This window comes from Mercenaria mercenaria, chromosome 13, assembly GCF_021730395.1.
Source record: "Mercenaria mercenaria strain notata chromosome 13, MADL_Memer_1, whole genome shotgun sequence".
NCBI lineage: Eukaryota > Metazoa > Mollusca > Bivalvia > Venerida > Veneridae > Mercenaria > Mercenaria mercenaria.
Genome location: NC_069373.1, coordinates 62125332 through 62146214, shown reverse-complemented (window position 1 = coordinate 62146214; position 20883 = coordinate 62125332). Strand labels below are relative to the sequence as shown.

Sequence of the window (20883 nt, the reverse complement as noted above, 5' to 3'; positions counted from 1 at the left end):
GGATCTTTATGAAAATTGATCTGATTGTTCACCTTGATGATATCTAGGTCAGTAAAAAACTAGGCCAGTAGGTATAAAAATAGAAAAACCTTGTGACCTCTCTAGAGGCCATATTTTTCATGAGATCTTCATGAAAATTAGTGAGAATGTTCACTTTGATGATATCTAGGTAAAGTTCAAAACAGGGTCACGTACCTTCGAAAACTAGGTCAAGAATTTTTATCTTGATAATATCTAGGTCAAGTTCAAAACTGGGTCACATGAGCTTAAAAACTAGGTCACTATGTCAAATAATAGAAAAAAACGATGTCATACTCAAAACTGGGTCATGTGGGAAGAGGTGAGCGATTCAGGACCATCATGGTCCTCTTGTTTTTAGCTTTTTACATGCTCTATGGCATGCTATGACAGCATTAACACAGGTTTGTTGAAAGTTTTAAAATTTCTTGCAATACATTGGAACTCTCACCCTATTTGGCTGGGACATCAACCTATCCTAGAGGATCCTGCAGATGTTGTAACAGGAAAATGTGTATGTGCTATCTGTACATGATATAACAACAAACTGGCCAACTGAGAGTTCAGACTTCTGGAATATTCAACCTTTGGTCAAAATATTTCAGTGGAACTGGCAATAGCTGTGTACAGGTTCACAACTGAAATGCATCTGGATGGGTTAATATTTCAAAATGAAAGTGGTAATTGACAAAAAATACAAAAAGGAGTTTTTCACTGTTTTAAGCTTTAATTTCATTTTAGTATAAACAGTAACAAAATTGTAAAAAGAGATTATTTCATATAAATGCATTCATTCAAGTATATATCCTTCAGAAATATCAAGTGTCAGCACAAATCTGTCTAATACTTTAAACGGTAAGTTGAAATCTAGACCTCCATATTTCATTTGACAGTGTAGATCTCATTACCAGCTGACAGGATGTAATAAATACCTTAATATTCTCTGTTATAAATACTATTGTAAACTGGACAAATAAACTATGTATTAAAGCACAAAAAAAAATTGTGCATAAAATTTTTGTGTTTTTGACCAAAGCAGCTATTTTGTGGCAATATAAATCCCTGGGTTTCAACTTCTGAACACAACATAAATTTGAAATTTATCATTTGGATCTGATTCAGTAGATTCATGAAGGCCACAAAAATTAGTTCCCTATAAACATTGCCAAATTCACAGTAACTCTTTTTTGTTTCAAGAATTTTCATTGTAAGGATTCTTTTTTTGCACACCAGAGGTACTGGTCTCCGATGCATATATGATCTCTGATGGGACAACAAAGGGACTTTTACTGCATGAAAACTTTTACATTTCAAATTCTGTAGTTCCCTTAATTGTAGGCTGACATTACTGAAAACTTCTAAAAATACAAACAGAATTACTGAATATATATTATCCTAGAATTAAATGGAAAAAAGTGCTTTTTACATTTTTATAGCATTTTTAAAATGTTTATCAAAAAAAACAAAAAAAAAACAAGAGCTGTCTCCATAGGATGACACATGCCCCCCGATGGCACTTTAAATGAATAGTTATGGCCGATGTTCGAGTTTAGGACCTTTGACCTACGGAGCTGGGTCTTGCGCGCGACACGTCGTCTTACTGTGTCACACATTTATGCGTAGTTATTTTAAAATCCATGTATGAATGACAAAGATATGGACCGCACCTGCCCATCAATGCACTATCCCTTAATGTCTAAGTGTGACCTTGACCGTTGAGATACGGACCTGGGTCTTGCACGCGACACGTCGTCTTACTGTGGTACACATTCATGCCAAGTTATTTGAAAATCCATCCATCGATGACAAAGATATGGACCGGACACGCCCATCAATGCACTATCCCTTAATGTCAAAGTGTGACCTTGACCTTTGAGCTACGGACCTGGGTCTTGCGCGCGACACGTCGTCTTACTGTGGTACACATTCATGCCAAGTTATTTGAAAATCCATCCATCGATGACAAAGATATGGACCGGACACGCCCATCAATGCACTATCCTTTAATGTCTAAGTGTGACCTTGACCTTTGAGCCACGGACCTGGGTCTTGCGCGCGACATGTCGTCTTACTGTGGTACACATTCATGCCAAGTTATTTGAAAATCCATCAATGACAAAGATATGGACCGGACACGAAAAATGCGGACAGACTGACAGACCGACAGACAGACGGTTCAAAAACTATATGCCTCCCTTTGGGGGCATAAAACAAGAGGACCATGATGGTCCTGAATCGCTCACCTATCCCAACATGACCCAGTGTTGAACTGAGTATGATCTAGTTATTTCTATTATTTGACATAGTGACCTAGTTTTTGAGCACATGTGACCTAGATATCATCAAGATAAAAAATTCTGACCAATTTTCATGAAGATCCATTGAAAAATATGACCTCTAGAGAGGTCACAAGGTTTTTCTATTATTTGACCTAATGACCTAGTTTTTGAAGGCATGTGACCCACCTTTAAACTTGACCTAGATATCATCAAGATGAACATTCTCACCAATTTTCATGAAGATCTCCTGAAAAATATGGCCTCTAGAGAGGTCACAAGGTTTTTCTATTTTTCGACCTACTGACCTAGCTTTTGACCGCACATGACCCAGTTACGAACTTGACCTAGATATCATCAAGCTAAACATTCTCACCAATTTTCATGAAGATCCATTGAGAAATATGGCCTCTAGAGACATCACAAGATTTTTCTATTTTTAGACCTACTGACCTAGTTTTTGACCGCACGTAACCCAGTTTCGAACTTGACCTAGATATCATCAAGGTCAACATTCTGACTAATTTTCATGAAGATCTCTTGAAAAATATGGCCTCTAAAGAGGTCACAAGGTTTTTCTATTTTTAGATCTACTAACCTAGTTATTGACCGCACGTGACCCAGTTTCGAACTTGACCTAGATATCATCAAGATGAACATTCTGACCAATTTTCATAAAGATCCCATGAAATATATGGCCTCTAGAGAGGTCACAAAGTTTTTCTATTTTCAGACCTACTGACCTAGTTTTTGACGGCACGTGACCCAGTTTCAAACTTGACCTAGATATCATCAACGTGAACATTCTGACCATTTTTCATGAAGATCCATTGAGAAATATGGCCTCTAGAGAGGTCACAAGGTTTTTCTATTTTTAGACCTACTGACCTAGTTTTTGACCCCACGTGACCCAGTTTCGAACTTGACCTAGGTATCATCAAGGTGAACATTCTGACCAATATTCATGAAGATCTCATGAAAAATATGGTCTCTAGAGAGGTCACAAGGTTTTTCTATTTTTAGACCTAGTGACCTAGTTTTTGACCCCACGTGACCCAGTTTCAAACTTGACCTAGGTATCATCAAGGTGAACATTCTGACCAATATTCATGAAGATCCCATGAAAAATATGGCCTCTAGAGAGGTCACAAGATTTTTCTATTTTTAAACCTACTGACCTAGTTTTTGACCCCACGTGACCCAGTTTCGAACTTGACCTAGATATCATCAAGGTGAACATTCTGACCAATTTACATGAAGATCTCATGAAAAATATGGCCTCTAGAGAGGTCACAAGGTTTTTCTATTTTTAGATCTACTGACCTAGTTTTTGACCGCACCTGACCCAGTTTCGAACTTGACCTAGATATCATCAAGATGAACATTCTGACCAACTTTCATAAAGATCCCATGAAAAATGTGACCTCTAGAGTGGTCACAAGCAAAAGTTTACGGACGGACGGACGGACGGACGACGGACGCCACGCGATCACAAAAGCTCACCTAGTCACTTCGTGACAGGTGAGCTAAAAAATAATGACCTAACAGAATGCATTATGGAGGTCAAATTTTGAAAATAACGTTTGTAATGCCCTTGAACGGGTTAAGATGAGTGTTTTAATCTAATATGAAATATTTTCTTTTTTACATCATTTAATTCCTTACCTGGTATTTAAAAAAAACCCACAGATTTAACCATTTTTGTTGATTTTTTTGACAAAAATTTAAGATTCATCTGAATTGTTATAACAATAAATATCCTAAAAGACTCAAAGGAAATGCAACTTTCAGTGATATCTGTACCTTATATTCATCATATTTACATCACCGTAAAAATTCTGTTGTTAGTAAGTCTTGGCACTAAAGATATTTATCATTCCATTATTCAATTTCTGCTGTTTTTCTTCTAGAATTGTTATTATTCATATAAACTTTTTTCTGAACTTCAAAGTTACTACAACAATTTACAACAAGCTGAAATAAAGAAGAAAAAGCACAGAATTAAATATAATCTACCTAATTCCAATTAATCATACATCATTGTTCCTGATCAAGACAAGCATTTATTTAAGCAAAGCAAAATAGAATTACATTCTGTAATACGTTTGGACTATGGGATGAATTTTACTGGCCTGAAAATTATGAAAATACTGTACACATAAATCCAGCAAAGCATTTTGATATTTGACTTAAATCTTAAGTATGACTGAAAGATGATACCATTGTCTTAAATGTTATACCAGTACATATCAAACATAAAACAGGAGAACTTCTTTCATCTGAATGGTATTAATAGTTATAACCTTGACAGAACTAGAGCAGCAAATCAACTTAATAACAGAAGAATTCATTTTAAATTATCTTATATTGAAACAAGGAGCTGCGTTCAATAAACGCTTGATGCCCCCGGTGGCATCCTTGTCGATAGATTTTGCACCTTATGGTTCAGGTAAGTCTAAGTCCAAAATGAGGTCAAGGTCAAGGTCAAACTGAGGTCAGGTGATGTCTGAAGATGAGTAATGGTCACAGGTTACATCTGCATTAGTAGTGGATGGATAGCTCAGTGGTTTACACACTGGCCTTCCAATCCTGAGGTCGGGGGTTCGATCCCCGGCAGCTACTCAGGAATTCTCAGAAACGCTTTTTCAGTGTTTCCCACCCAACTAGAGGTGTACTGGTCAGGAACCCAGGCAATCCTTGCGTGTATCAGTGCTATACACTGGGCACGTTTAAGAACCAGGCTGTCTATTCGCAACGAGCTAGGCTAAGTTAGCCGGACAAGCCTGTATCTGATTTCTGATCTCTCTGTCATGGGGGCTTTGTCTCACTCTGTCCCTCTGGTCAGATCGCTCTGTGTCTGTACTAGTAGAGGAGGAATTATACGCCCTGTGTGGCTGCATTTGAACTATGTAAAGTGCCTTTGAACGTGAAACTGATCATGAAAAGGGCGCTATATAAATCATAATAATAATAATTAGTATCAAGTCATTGTAGTAAGGGGTATTGATGCTAGACGAAACGGTCCCATTTGGTTAACCAAGAGATGGCCGATATAAAGCAACCTAAGTCCAAAATGAGGTAAAGGTCAAGGTCAAACAGGTCGGGTGTTGTCTGAAGATGATGAATGGTCACAGGTTACATCTGCATTAGTATCAAGTCATTGTAGTAAGGGGTATTGATGCTAGATGAAACGGTCCCATCTGGTTAACCTCGGATGGATGGACGGACGAACGAACAGGACAATCACTATATGCTTCCCGCATCAGTAGATGCCGGGGGCATAAAAAGATTCTATAACAAGTTCCGGTAAAGCTACCTCTACGTAATAAATGCATGACTGGTTAACATAATGCGTTAGTTAAAGTGTGGTGAGATTCCACTAAGTTAGTACATGAAGTTATGCTAGGACTTCAAATCTGAGACAGATCTTCCACTATGATTTATAAATTTCTGATGATAGTAAACAACAGTGTGCACTGAGGTCAGTTGTTCTTCTTTCTATTGTGGGGCACCAAGAGGAAATCATCAAGTATTTTACCAATCATCACACGAAAAATATAGCAGACCAAGAAGTAACAAATACATCTCCTATATATAAACTGAAGTCACCCAATCCAGTGACAAGACTCGCTGCAACTGTTCCAGATTATTACTGAGGACTAGTCTACATTTCAAATTGAAGCTGTCCAGTGCTAACCACTATATCACCTTAATTTACATCAATGCACAAAGTAGTAGTTATTCCCTAAACTAATTAAATATGTATCTCTGATTAAAATTGTGTCATCGTAAAATGGTTCCTGTATCCTCATTCCCCCTCCCATGTTTCCATAACCCTATTTGACTTTGCTGGTGCCTGAACAATAATTTGTCACTGCTGGAACCCTGTACCATAAACACGTGTAAAACATTCAGACATTTTATGACCTGAAACTATTGCTAATCTGAATTACACAAATAATAATCCATAAATATCTAACTGACAACAATTTCAAAAGATGAAAGTATGAAAAAAAAATAATATCCTGTTACTATACGGTATTAATATCACAAATCAATTAGCAAGATGACAATCAACAATGTTCACTTATAGACTTGTACTAAAACATCAACAGCTCTTATTTCTACCTTCCAAATGACCCTTTGAGAGGACATTTAAAGAATAGTGACTGAAGCTTTAGTCATCTGCCTATTATACTTTAATGTCTGATTCATAGTACAAAAACATTTTACAGTTTGAAGACTGTGGACAATGATGGTCTGATCATTGTCCCTTTTCATTTCCATTTCATTTGTACATATATTCTTCTACAAAAGCACCAAAAAAATAATCCTTGTAAGGCTAACCAATGTATATAATTCTATATTACATCTTTATTTGTAACAGTTGCTAGGCCAACCAAAATATATACTTCTGTATCACATCTTAGTTAATCGTTGTTAGGCCAACTCAAGTATGTAATTTTATATTAAAACATATACTTCAACTTTACACCAGCTAACTACTCTTAGGCACTTTTTAACAACCTTTACCCAGTGATAGCTAGTACACTTACTGGCTATATTTATCATAATGAACGAAGAGTTTGTTATATCAAATGCACACACTAGCACCATTTGGCATATAAAAAGCTGAGGGGACTTTTTGTAAGATAATCAAACGGAATGTACAATATAAGAAATAAATTTCCTCAGAAGTTATTTTTACAAAACACTGTCTAGTCTGTTACCAAAAGTGCACTGGCTGTTTCTACTTGAAACAATAACTTATCCCTATCTTTTCAACTTTCGTAAAATAATCTGCCCTCTTGTTCATTCACCAAAAATGCAGTATCTAACACTGGAAGCCACATATATATTGCAATGTAGATCAAGTATATTGTCATTAATGAACAACACATTCTATATTGCTTGTCTTTGTGTAGTATATCTGTTCAATATAGATCTGCGCCATAAGAAAACCAACATAGTGCATTTGCCACCAGCATGGATCCAGACCAGCCTGCGCATCCACGCAGTCTGGTCTGGATTCATGCTGGTCGCAAATGCACTATGTTGGTTTTCTCATGGTGCAGCTCATGAATTTAATATCATCTAAAGATCGGCTGATGATCAGAAGTTCTTTTTCAATCTCTTCACTTCCTCCTGTAATCTCTGAACTTCACATACAAGATCCTGGTTTACCGAGTAACGTTCCAGAAGATGTAACATCTCTGTCTGTGAAGATAAAACGGAATGAAACTGAGTAAAGGAATGTATCTGAATAATACAAAATCAACAAAATAAAAACATCTGTTTTTGTGAACACACATTTCTGAGAACAAAAAACAAAGCTGGACAGAAAAGAAACTGTGTTTGTGAACTTAATGCAAACTAATTAATGTCAATGAAGACATAAATATTAAATGTCTCTGTGAACATGAAGCAAAGTTAGATAGAAAAATATATGTGTTTGTAACTTAAAAGCAAAATGTCAATGAACACAACTTTTAACATCTCTGAGAAAATACAAAAGATTCAGACAAAAGAAAAACTTCTGTTTGTGAACATAAAAGTAATTTGTCACTGAACTTGTGAACATTTAGAAACTTTAACTTCTCTATGAACACTAAAAGTAAAATTTTACAGATGAATTTTTTCTAAAATGTTCTGATAAGAATTGTGGTGACCATATATTTTAATGAGACTGATTTGAAGGAATTTGGTAATCTCCTAATCTCCCAAGAAACATTTTTTGTGTGAAATTATTAGTATCGGGCAGTGGTTTCTGGTGTCAAAGGAGATTTTACAAGATTTTCTTTTGGTTGAGTTGCCATGGCAACCAGAATGTTGCAAAGATACCTAGATATGAAGAAATTTGAAAGAGGATCACCCAAGGAAGATTCCTGTAAAGTTTGGTTGAAACTAGCTTTATGGTTTAGGAGATGATCTTAAATAAATTGTGGACAAGAGATGGATCAGAGAAAATAACTATCCTGAAAGTATGGCATGAGCACAGGTGAGCTAAAAATCCAAAAGTCAGAAAGTAGTGAACTTTATATCATTGCTAATTACTTTTTGAGTAACCCACCACATGTATTGACAGTTCAGAAATTTTGTAATTTTAGACTATTATATGTTAATTCTCACCTGGTGAATTTGAAACTGTATAAGCATTTCTGCCTGTAAGTTGATAATATCTCTATGTAACTGATCCACCATATCATCTACCTCGTCTCTCATCACACATCTCATATCCTTCTTAAAGTCTGATAACTCTTCCTGAACTACACTTCTAATTATTTCCGCTAACTGACCCATATCTCCACTTAACATTCTGGAGTTCGTTTTTCCATCATTTTTCACTATTCTGTCTTCTTTTCTGCCACTATGTTGGTAGTCAATGTTATTTGGCACAGACGACTGAGCGTTCACACCGTCTGGTGTTCGGGCACTACCATGAGCACTTCCTGGAGAATCATCGAGAGGCATGCTGGAAAACTGAGGTGAGGCACTCATACCCACTTGGTGATTATGGGCTTGTCTTTGACGTTTGAGCTCTGGGCTTTGAACACCATTAGCTGTACTGGAACCACTTTGGGCGAGGAATGAGTATTTTTCTTGGTCTGAAATGAAAATACATTTAAATAGAGGATACTACCCAGGTATCTATTTAACAAGTTGAATAAAATAATAAAATGCCAGGCTCTGCCAAGCATTTAATCAATTTTATTCAACACGTTTGAACAATTCAATTTGGAAAAACACAAATGTTATATTCTTTTTATGACCTGTAAGCTTTTCCTGCTAAAACATCAAATTTCTCCTTTCTTTACCTCTAACAGACCAAGTCAATTCGACCAAAGTCTCCTATACTTAAAACGATGTCAGTGTCAAAGCTTTATTACACTACAAAATGTAGTGTATTATCAAAATTATGTTACGGCTTTACTTCACTCCCATAATGTCAATGATGTGACAAAAAGATTTTAAGCAGCTGAATTCTATTTCTTATGTAAAAATCAAACTATGCAATATGGAAGTGATGAACAATTTGAACTCCATTAAAAAAGCCTTCCTCAAACCTGGGAGTCAAATGAGCTGCGCCATGAGAAAACCAACATAGTGCATTTGCGACCAGCATGGATCCAGACCAGCCTGTGCGTCCACGCAGTCTGGTCAGGATCCATGCTGTTCGCTTTCAAAGCCTATTGCAATTAGAAAAACTGTTAGCGAACAGCATGGATCCTGACCAGACTGCGCAGGCTGGTCTGGATCCATGCTGGTCGCAAAGCCACTATGTTGGTTTTCTCACGGCGCGGCTCAAATAGTTAACAAAAATGTCCGATTTTGTGTTTTCAGAAATTTTTTTCTTAACTTTAAAGAAACTTTGGATGAATCAAAACATAAACAATAAATTGGAAAAGACAACAGAATAGTAAATATTCACACGAAAATAACTGCAGCTGGTGTTATATTTATTACTGTTTACAATGCATTAGTTGTGTTTAAAGCATTACACTTTCATTGCACTTCTAACACATACAATAACAAGAGGGTCATTGACCCTAAAGCGCTCATCTGTGTACAAGGCTTCAAGTGTGTTTGTATAACGTAATAATACAAGTAAAGTGCAGAGTTACCGTAGGTTTCTTCTATGATAGCCTATATTATATACATGTCACACACATTTGTTAACCCAAGGCAATAATTTGAACAATTACAGTAGACAGTACAACTCTGATATCACACGCCAAATATCAAGGCTCTAGCTTTCATTGATTATGAGATGAAGACTTTCAAAGTTTCTTATATATATGCATATAGTATTAGTAAGTACATGTTACACACTGGGGTGTGGCCATTTTTGACCTTAGGGCAATAATTTGGACAATTATGGTAGAGAGTCACACTCTTATATAACATGTCAAATATCAAAGCTCTAGAGAAAAAGATTTTTAAAGTCTGATAATCGAAAACCTATTTTTAACCAAAAAACCCAAATGTTCAATGAACCAGAACCATTTGAACAACTTTGAAAGAGGGCTACCCAGAGATCACTTGTATAATGTTTCATCAAAATTCATTCACTGGTTTTGGAGGAGATGTTGTTTAAAGAAATTGTTGATGGAAAGTGACCACACCCTCTGGCGGCCATGTTTTTTGACGGATGAGAAAAATTTGAACAGTATTTGTAGAAGTTCACACAAGAACAATTTGTGTGAAATCATTTTAAAATCGGTCTAATAGTTTTATACAAGGAGATTTTATAAGTTTATACTATATACATATAGGGAAAAGTTGACGAAGGACGGACGACTTGATGGAGGCACACACGACGGACACAGCGTGATCACAACAGGTCACCATGAGAACTTTGTGCTCAGGTGAGCTAAAAATGCAACAAAAAAACAAAGTAAGTGTACCTGTTTCAAAGGCAACATGTTTTTGACTGGATGATATATTCTCATTGGAGGAGTGACTATCTGACAGATGTAAATGTTCTCTGGGAGAGGTTTCATTTGTTGTATGATCTGATACTGAGTGACTGGACATTTTATTGTAAACTCGGCTGGAATCGTACTTTTCCTCAACACTTGGATGTGTTACTTTCAATGAAGGTATGTTATTCTGTAAAATAAATTAAATCAAACTAGCTTATACCACTGGTACCAGACCAGAAAGAAAATAACTACAAAACATAGTGTACATGTGATATATAAAACCTTATGATATACTCAGTAACGGCCTAAAACACAATCCATTTAAATAGCTTGTTGATCACTTTGTGTTATATCCTCACATGCACCACCCCGGTCAATGAATTCAATGTTTTCTTCAGTCAGTATAAATACTGGTCTTTTTTCTCTTACTTTTTACAAATAATTCGAAAGCTGTTTTTCCTCTCTTTTAACATTCCCCTCCCCCCTTACCAACAGGTTTTAAATCAGTATGATAAAATATCAATAAGCATTCGAAAAATTATTATGAAAACAAGAGATCACAGAGTGATCTTGGGGCCCACCACTGAGCCATCTTTGAATGTTCCAAACTTCAAGACTAGCTCAAAATCCTTAAAGTAGGTAACTTTGTCAGAATCCAGGTCATCAGTCCTTGCATCCAGTTGAGAACTGTGAAAGTAGGTACTAGGTAAAAAACAAGGACAAATTTCAATTCAGAACACAAAACTATGCATGTGGTCAAAATTTTGAAGTCTGCAGCTTGAGAAATGTGAAAGTAGGTCACCAAGTCAATCTCAAGGTCAAAGTTCATTTCGGTACCCAAAACTATGCATGTGTTCCAAATTTGAAGGCTGTAAGTTGAGAAATGTGAAAGTAGGTCACAATGTCAAAATCAAGGTGAAATTTCATTTCGGTACACAAAACTATGCATGTGGTCCAAATTTTAAGCCTCTATCTTCAACAAGAGGGCCAAGACGGCCCTAGGTTGCTCACCTGAGAAACACACCATAAGTGTAAACATGTTTGACTTTCATGGAAACAAATATTCTGGCAAATTTTCATTAGGATTGGACCCAAAATGTGGTCTCTTGAGTTTAAACAAGTATTTTCTTTGATATGACCTAACAGACCTAGTTTTTAGCCCCAGATGACCCATATTCAAACATGGCCTAGACTTCATCAAGGCAATCATTCTGACCAAATTTCATGAAGATCAATTGACAAATACAGCCTGAGGCTGCCTCTATTGCATACACAAGGTTTTTCTTTGATTTGACCTAGTGACCTACTTTTAACCCCAGATAACCCATATTCGAACTCGACCTAGATTTCATCAAGGCAATTATTCTGAGCCAATTTCATGAAGATCAATTGAAAAATACAGCTTCTATCGCATACACAAGGTTTTTCTTTGATTTGACCTAGTGACCTACTTTTTGAACCAAGATGACCCATATTCAGCCGCAACCTAGATTACATCAAGGCAATCATTCCGACTTAATTTCATAAAGATCAATTGAAAAATACAGGCTCTATTGCATACACAAGGTTTTTGTTTGAATTGACCTCCTGACCTAGTTTTTGATCCAAGATGACCCATATTCGAACTCGACCTAGATTTCATCAAGGCAATCATTCTGACCAAACTTTATCAAGATCAATTGAAAAATACAACTTCTAGTGCACACACAAGGTTTTTCTTTGATTTGACCTAATGACCTAATTTTTGATCCTAAATGATCCATATTCGAAATCGACCTAGATTGCATCAAGGCAATTATTCTGACTAAATTTCATGAAGATCAACTGAAAAATACAGCTTCTATCACATACAAAAGGTTTTCTTTTATTTGACCAAGTGACCTACTTTTTAACCCAAGATGGCCCGTTTTTGAACTCGGCCTAAATTTCATCATGGCAATCATTCTGACCAAAGTTCATGAAGATCAACTGAAAAATACAGCTTCTATCGCATACACAAGGTTTTCTTTGATTTGACCTAGGCAATTATTCTGACTAAATTTCATGAAGATCAATTGAAAAATACAGCCTCTATCGCATAAACAAGGTTTTTCTTTGCTTTGACCTAGTGACCTAGTTTCTGATCCAAGATGACCCACATTCGAGCTCTGCCTAGATTTTAACAAGGCAATCAATCTGACCAAATTTCATGAAGATCAATAGAAAAATACAGCCTCTATCGCATACACAAGGTTTTTCTTTGATTTCACCTATTGACCTAGTTTTTGACCCCAGATGACCCATAATCAAACTCTACCTAAATTTCATCAAGGCAATCATTCTGACTAAATTTCATGAAGATCAACTGAAAAATACAGCTTCTATCGCATACACAAGGTTTTCTTTGATTTGACCTAGTGGCCTACTTTTTAACCCAAGATGGCCCATTTTCGAACTTGGCCTAGATTTCATCATGGCAATCATTCTGACCAAATTTCATGAAGATCAACTGAAAAATACAGCTTCTATCGCATACACAAGGTTTCCTTTGATTTCACCTAGTGACCTACTCTTTAACCCAAGATGACCCATTTTCGAACTCGGCCTAGATTTCATCAAGGCAATCATTCTGACTTAATTTCATGAAGATCAATTGAAAAATACAGCCTCTATCGCATACACAAGGTTTTTCTTTGATTTGACCTAGTGACCTAGTTTTTGATTCCAGATGACCCATATTAGAACTCGACCTAAATTTCACCAAGGCAATCATTCTGAACAAATTTCATGAAGATCAACTGAAAAATACAGCTTCTATCGCATACACAAGGTTTTTTTTTATTTGACCTAGTGACCTACTTTTTGACCCAAAATGACCCATTTTCAAACTTTGCCTAGATTTCATCAAGGCAATCATTCTGACCAAATTTCATGAAGATCAATTGAAAAATTCAGCCTCTATTGCATACACAAGGGTTTTCTTTGATTTAACCTAGTGACCTAGTTTTTGATCAAAGATGACCCATTTTCGAACTCAGCCTAGACTTCATCAAGGTTATCATTCCGACAAAATTTCATGAAGATCAGTTGAAAAATACAGCCTCTATCGCATACACAAGGTTGTTTTTTTATTGGACCTAGTGACTTAGTTTTTGACCCCAGATGACCCGTTTTCGAACTCGGTCTAGATTTCATCAAGGTAATCATTCTGACAAAATTTCATGAAGATCAGTTGAAAAACACAGCCTCTATCGCATACACAAGCTAAATGTTGAAGGACAGACAGACGACAGACGACGGATGCCGGACATCGAGCGATTACAAAAAGGTGAGCTAAAAATGTGGAAGTAGGTCACTAAATGTGGAAGTAGGTCACTAGGTCAATGTCAAGGTCAACTCATGTTGAGGTTCATCTAGCCACTCAAAACTTTACATGTGGTCCAAATCTGAATGTTGTAGGTTAAAAACAAAGAAGTAGGTCACTAGATCAAAATAAGTGACCTTGGCCCAAAACAAGAGAGATGACATCATTAATGAGTTATATGAAATTATCATTTTTTTCTTATTATGGAAACAGAGAATGCACCATTAATGAGTTATATGCAATTATTATTTTTATCTTATTATAGAAGCAAAGAATGCACATATTATTACTTATAACTAATAATTAAACCCAGAAATCTGAGTACCAAACAAATTAATCATCAATCTATTAGGGTAGTCCATCCACTGCTGAGGTGTAACAGGAAAATAATGAACAACTTGAATCATTATCTCATTAGTGTCTGCAGACTTTATGACCCTGCTACAGGTAAGGCCATAAAAAAACCAATTAACTACTTGGAGGGCCACTGGATATAAAATTATATTAGAAATCAAGATAAACAATGGGCTATAACTCATTTAAAAATTGTTGAACCATTCTGATTTTCAGGGGGACACAACTAGAGTACCAATGCATCATTCTGACAAAGTTTGGTCAAAATCCCCCTAGTAGTTTCTGAGGAGATGCGATAACGAGAAATCATTAACATCTGATGATGGTGGGCTAAAAAGGAAATGTTTTCAGTATACTTGGCTGTTCATTCTGTTGTAATCTAAGATTCCAGGACTGTTTCTGTTCTGCTCTGACAGGGGATACCCAGAGTAAGTCAAGGGAGATAACCCCACTCCACTTCCTGACCCTCGTCCTATAGCTTCATTTATTGGGGAAAATACTCCACCTAGAAAAAATAATACATGTAATTTTCATAAATTCAAAGTCATACTCAGTAAACTTTTAACATGATCAGATGTTCTCTTTGATAGACCTACAAATAATTATTTAAATTCATGAGAATGTTTCAAAGACTTTGTTATCCCTAAGAGTCTGGAAACTTGAAATACATTCGTGGATGCACAGGCTGGTCTGGATCCATGCTGGTCGCAAACGCACTATGTTGGTTTTCTCATGGCGTGGCTCAAGTGTTGTTTTCAGAGCAAACAATGATACTGTTGAACAAGTATGGCAGAATAAAACTTTTTTACTGAAAAGGTTAAAAGAAGTACAGTTTATTTTTCAGTATTACTTTTTCTGTCTAGTATATTTCATAAGATTACCTGAATAGCTGTCTCCTGCACTATTTCTTGCATTCTGGTTACTATTGAGAAGACTACCATTGGATCTATAGTCCATTTCCTCGCTAGATTGATCCTGGTATCCTGTAAAGTTTAACAACAATAATAATACTTGACATACAGTGAAACATTGCGGGGACTAGATGCTGTGATCTTGTTCAATTGCACCTAACATCTGTGTGAAGTTTCAACCAAGTATCAACATCAAATTTAGAGACCTAGTAATTTCCAAGCAAGACTTTAACCTGCATTTCCCAAATCCAACTAGAAATGTGTCCATGGGACACAGATGCCCCTGCTACATGACAACGGACACAGATCAGCTTTGGGAAAACAATATGTTGCTATTTAAAAACAAGAGCTGTCACTAATGGTGACAAATGCCCCCGCAGCACCTTGACCTTTGACCTTGACCTTTGACCTGGTGACCCCAAAGTCAGTAGGGGTTGTGTACTCAATAAGTACTATCAGCTCATGAAGTTTGAAGGTCCTGGGTGCAGTGGTTCGCGAGTAAAGTGCCTTCATGCAAAAAGTTAACACTGGCCCCTGTGACCTTGACCTTTGACCTGGTGACCCCAAAATCAGTAGGGGTTGTGTACTCAATAAGTAGTATCAGCACGTGAAGTTTGAAGGTCCTGGGTGCAGTGGTTCGCGAGTAAAGTGCCTTCATGCAAAAAGTTAATGTTGTGACGAATGAACGTACTAACGAACGAACTAACGAAAGGACAGACAGTTGAAAACTAATATGCCTCCCTTCGGGGGCATAAAAAATGCAAAAAATAACCATATATAATGTACAAATAAACATATATGCTTTCTTGAGATTTTTAGATACCTGTCTATCACCACATACATTAAAATACATTCCTAGGTCAGGGGCCATAACTCCTACAATACTGAATGAATCTGGATGCGAAACCCCAGGTGCACAACTGCACATGCTGACCAACATTCCTGTAAACTTTGGTGACTCTAGGTCAAATACTTTTGGAGCTACACGCGACACAACATTAAAATGACCAATCTTTAACTAAGTCTGGGGCCGTAACTCCTACAATACTGAAAGAATCCGGACGCGAAACCCCAGGTGCACAACTGCACATGCTGACCAACATTCCTGTAAACTTTAGTGACTCTAGGTCAAATACTTTTTGGAGCTACATGCGACAAAACATTAAAATGACCAATCTTTTACTAAGTCAGGGGCCATAACTCCTACATGACTGAATGAATCTGGACGCGAAACCCCAGGTGCACAACTACACATGCTGACCAACATTCCTGTCAAGTTTTGTGACTATGTCAAATACTTTTGGAGCTAGGCGCGACACAACACTAAAATGACCAATTTTTACCAAGTCAGGGGCCACAACTCCTACAAGACTGAATGAATCCGGACGCGAAACCCCAGGTGCACAACTGCACATGCTGACCAACGTTCCTGTAAAGTTTTGTGACTCTACGTCAAATACTTTTGGAGCTAGGCGCAACACAACATTCTCAGACGGACGGAAGGACAATGGCAAATCTATATGCCCCCCCACAAAGTTTGGGCATAAAAAGGGACATTACTGTGCCAAAATACAATTCACAGTTGTAGGACATGACCCCTGAGGATGATCCATCCAACTCTAACTTATCAATATCTGCACTGACTTTGGAGAGAGCAATTTGTATGCAAAATGTCAATCTTACATTTTCTAATAAGAAGTTTTAAACTTCATGTTATGAGACTTGATGCCACAACCTTGTGTTAATAGCTGAAAGTTCAGACTGAAGTATTAATTCTGCATCTACAATGTAGAGATAGGCCCTAAAATTTTCAATGATAGAATTACATTAAATAAAGTCTAGAAATTAATTTCCAAGTCCTTGAAATAACCAAAAATGATTTCACAAATGTGAAGTTTATGATAGTTTTGTTAATATCAATAACAGAAGTTTTATTTTTTAATTTAAAGTTGTGATCCACAAAGAATGACAACTCTTGCCTTGGGCTAGTACTTATAAGTAAAGATCTATTAGTTTACTTCCCTTGCAATTACACAATTGAGTGGAAAATGAAAACTGTTTAAGACACAATATCATACTTTTTTGCACAACAAAATCATTAAGGATTTATTCATTTGTGTTTGATTTACCCCTCAAGACATGGTTCCTACGATTCTGTCAACTTATATATGGTAAAAAATTAACTTTTAACAAGCCAATAATAAAACGAAGTACCAGTAGGTAAATAATAGTGCAGATAATACAGTTTTGCTTGTATCAAAATGTCACAATAGATCCACTTTTGTAATACAGAACACCTGGTAGGATTAGTAAAGGTGCAATTATATAGATCTCTATTTCCTATGCCTATACAATGGTTAAAAACATGATCTGTACACTGAAATACTTTAATACCCGCTTCACATCTACGATTTTTCATATGATTTGCGACGGATAGCACAAAATCGTAAAAGTTCACCGATTCCCCACATTAACAAGCTATTTAAGAGCTGTTTATGATCAAATTGCAATTTATTCCGAGTTATAACGATGCATTTACGACTAAAAGTACCGATTTGTTCCGAGTAATTACGGATCAATACGATCGTTTTACGAGCTATTTACGAGTTATTTACGAGCTGTTGCGAGTGAATTACGGAATATCATGATTCACCAAAGGCTTTACGAGTACATTACGATTTGTTTACGATTTGTTACGAGTAGTTGAGTGTTAGATATGAGTATTTACGAATATCATGATTTTGCAATTTAAATTTGCACGAAGGCGAGCGTGCTCTCCTCTTCTTGTTGACTATCTTCTTTTTAGGTGGCATTATTGCAGATATGATTGATGTCTCACTCCTCTGACAGCAACTGAAAGGAACTGTTCGATTTGGCAGCTTTTATACCTCTCATAAATCGTAAAGCAAACGTACGTTCTCGTAAAGTACTCGTAAAGTGCCCGTAAGAAATCGTATACCCCTCGTACCGCATCGTGAAAGAAATCGTAAGAACTCGTAAACACATCGTATTTAATCGTAAAACAAAGTCTTTACGATACATTTACGAGCGCTTATGAGTGGTTTACGTGTTGTTTACGATACTTACGACTTGTTACGAGCTCTTAACGAGCTATTCACCGATAATTCAAATAGCGGACGATCGTAAGAAATTTTTGACATGTCAAAAATATTACCTCAACGTCCACGATTGCTTGCGATCGTCTGCGAGTAGTGCCGAGCTATTTAGGACTACCCACGAGCTATTTACGATTGCATGCGACTGCCTACAAGTTGGCAAATTGTAAGGAATCGTAAGAAAAAATCGTAGATGTGAAGGGGGTATAACCAAAATTTTAAGTTAGAACAGGGCATATCTCTAAAAGTCCTGCAGATAAAGTTATGCGTCTTGTCATACTAATGTACATTGTCACTATGAGCAAGAATAGCAAATTTCAATTGAATATCTTAAGTAATGGAGATGATTTTGGTCTTATTAAGAAACTTTAACCAATGTAGACATGGACGTCTTGGCGAGTGCATTAGCCCCCTTATTCTTCGAACAGTCAAGCTTATAAAATTAAACAAGTAAAATGATATTCAATACCTTCTCTAAGAGGAGAAAACACATCCTCTCCTATTCCTGTTTCTGGCATGGGTGCTGTGTTTTCTGCAATATACAATTTAGCAATTACAACCACAATAAAGTATCTGCAATCTGGCGCATTTATCTCTATCTGTATCGGAAAATCATATCTTTTTTTCTGATTTAAACTTGAATAAGTCTACATAGGCTTCCTGGAAACTATCAACTGCTTTCATACCTTATTTTTTCAGACCAATTTAAAGTTAAGACAAATACATGACAAAACATCTATTACTATACTTAGGCAATGAATTCTGCTCACCTATATTTTCTTTTGGCATTGTAGGAAGTTGTCTCCCTTTATTTTTGAGTTGCTGCTTGGCTGCTACAGAAGTGGACTTATTACTGGATGGTTCAACCTGTAACAAGTGTGTTTAACTTATTGAAAATCAACTGAAATGATGACTTGCATATAAATGTTGCCAGTAATAAACAAGAGAAAAGGGAGTCTCAATTGTTTCAATCAGATTCTGTGAAATCTTACAAAGCAATTAATGTAAAGTAGATCTAATTAAATTTTGTACTGCAAAACTGTACTTGGATAAATCTGATAAAGTCAATAATAGGTGATGTTAGAAAAAATGAAGATGAAATCCAATCACAGACTAGAAAAAGTGCTATTAATTATGTTATTTTCCTTTTCAATTTTCCTTCTTTTGGCTCAATGACTCATTTAAGCTGCAGGGCAGTACTGTCTCAGCAAAAGTAGACTGGAGTAAGCTTGTAGTAACTTAATTCAAGGATCATCTGTATTTTCTTTCCAGAGATACATAATCTGTATCTTGGATGATATTAAGTTTTTGGGGACTTTTATGCCCCCGAAGGAAGGCATATAGTTTTTGAACCGTCTGTCGGTCCGTCGGTCGGTCTGTCAGTCTGTCCGCAATTTTCGTGTCCGGTCCATATCTTTGTCATCGATGGATGGATTTTCAAATAACTTGGCATGAATGTGTACCACAGTAAGACAACGTGTTGCGCGCAAGACCCAGGTCCGTAGCTCAAAGGTCAAGGTCACACTTAGACATTAAAGGATAGTGCATTGATGGGCGTGTCCGGTCCATATCTTTGTCATCGATGGATGGATTTTCAAATAACTTGGCATGAATGTGTACCACAGTAAGACAACGTGTCGTGCGCAAGACCCAGGTCCGTAGCTCAAAGGTCAAGGTCACACTTAGACATTAAAGGATAGTGCATTGATGGGCGTGTCCGGTCCATATCTTTGTCATCGATGGATGGATTTTCAAATAACTTGGCATGAATGTGTACCACAGTAAGACGACGTGTTGCGCGCAAGACCCAGGTCCGTAGCTCAAAGGTCAAGATGAATTATCTCATTTAACCTTTGCCTTGCCGAATTTTCAAAATCTATCTTTCAATTTAGGCAGTACCATTTATTATTCGACGGGGAGTTCACTGAAAATTTACTGACCGAAGACCACTGGTTGCAAAGGCAAAATCATTTGACATCAGTAGGCTAAAGGTTAATCTGATATGCTACTATATGTGAACAACCAATGAACGATTCAAAACTGGGAAGACAAATTCTTAATACTGATATATTACTTTTTGTTCTGCCTGGAATCTGAGACACTGTACAGACGACTTGTGGGCATCTAATGTCCTCACTGGCATAAGACCCATTCTCAAGTCATAGTGATATATCTTTCCTCTTGTAGAACCTACAGCTACTGTGACCCCATCACTTTTTGTGTCAATAGATGTCAGAGGGCTCTCTGCAGTCATTATCTTCACAACCCTAAATCAAAAAATAAATCTGATGAAAAATTCTAACAATACCTGAAAAAAGTTCAGGCTGTTTATACACGAGTTTTTCATACATTCTTTGCAAGAGAATGTATACAGAGTAGTTTGATGTTGTAAAGTTTAAACCTCTAAGATTTACATAAAACTATTATCATAGTGTAGCATAA

General features: G+C 36.6%; 1 protein-coding gene across 1 annotated transcript in view; it reads right to left on the bottom strand.

Annotated features, from left to right (window-relative positions):
* Positions 1-725: 725 nt before the first annotated feature.
* The window catches only part of LOC123528736 (protein NEDD1-like), a 33220-nt gene continuing 13062 nt past the window's right edge, over positions 726-20883 (bottom strand). The window contains exons 7-14 of the mRNA XM_045308693.2: positions 20516-20708; positions 19212-19308; positions 18911-18973; positions 15296-15397; positions 14771-14919; positions 10700-10904; positions 8424-8899; positions 726-7511 (exon numbers count right to left, since the gene is read on the bottom strand). Coding sequence (XP_045164628.2) covers positions 7407-7511; positions 8424-8899; positions 10700-10904; positions 14771-14919; positions 15296-15397; positions 18911-18973; positions 19212-19308; positions 20516-20708 — 1390 coding nt within the window. The 3' untranslated portion in view covers positions 726-7406. The remainder of the gene's footprint in view (positions 7512-8423; positions 8900-10699; positions 10905-14770; positions 14920-15295; positions 15398-18910; positions 18974-19211; positions 19309-20515; positions 20709-20883) is intronic.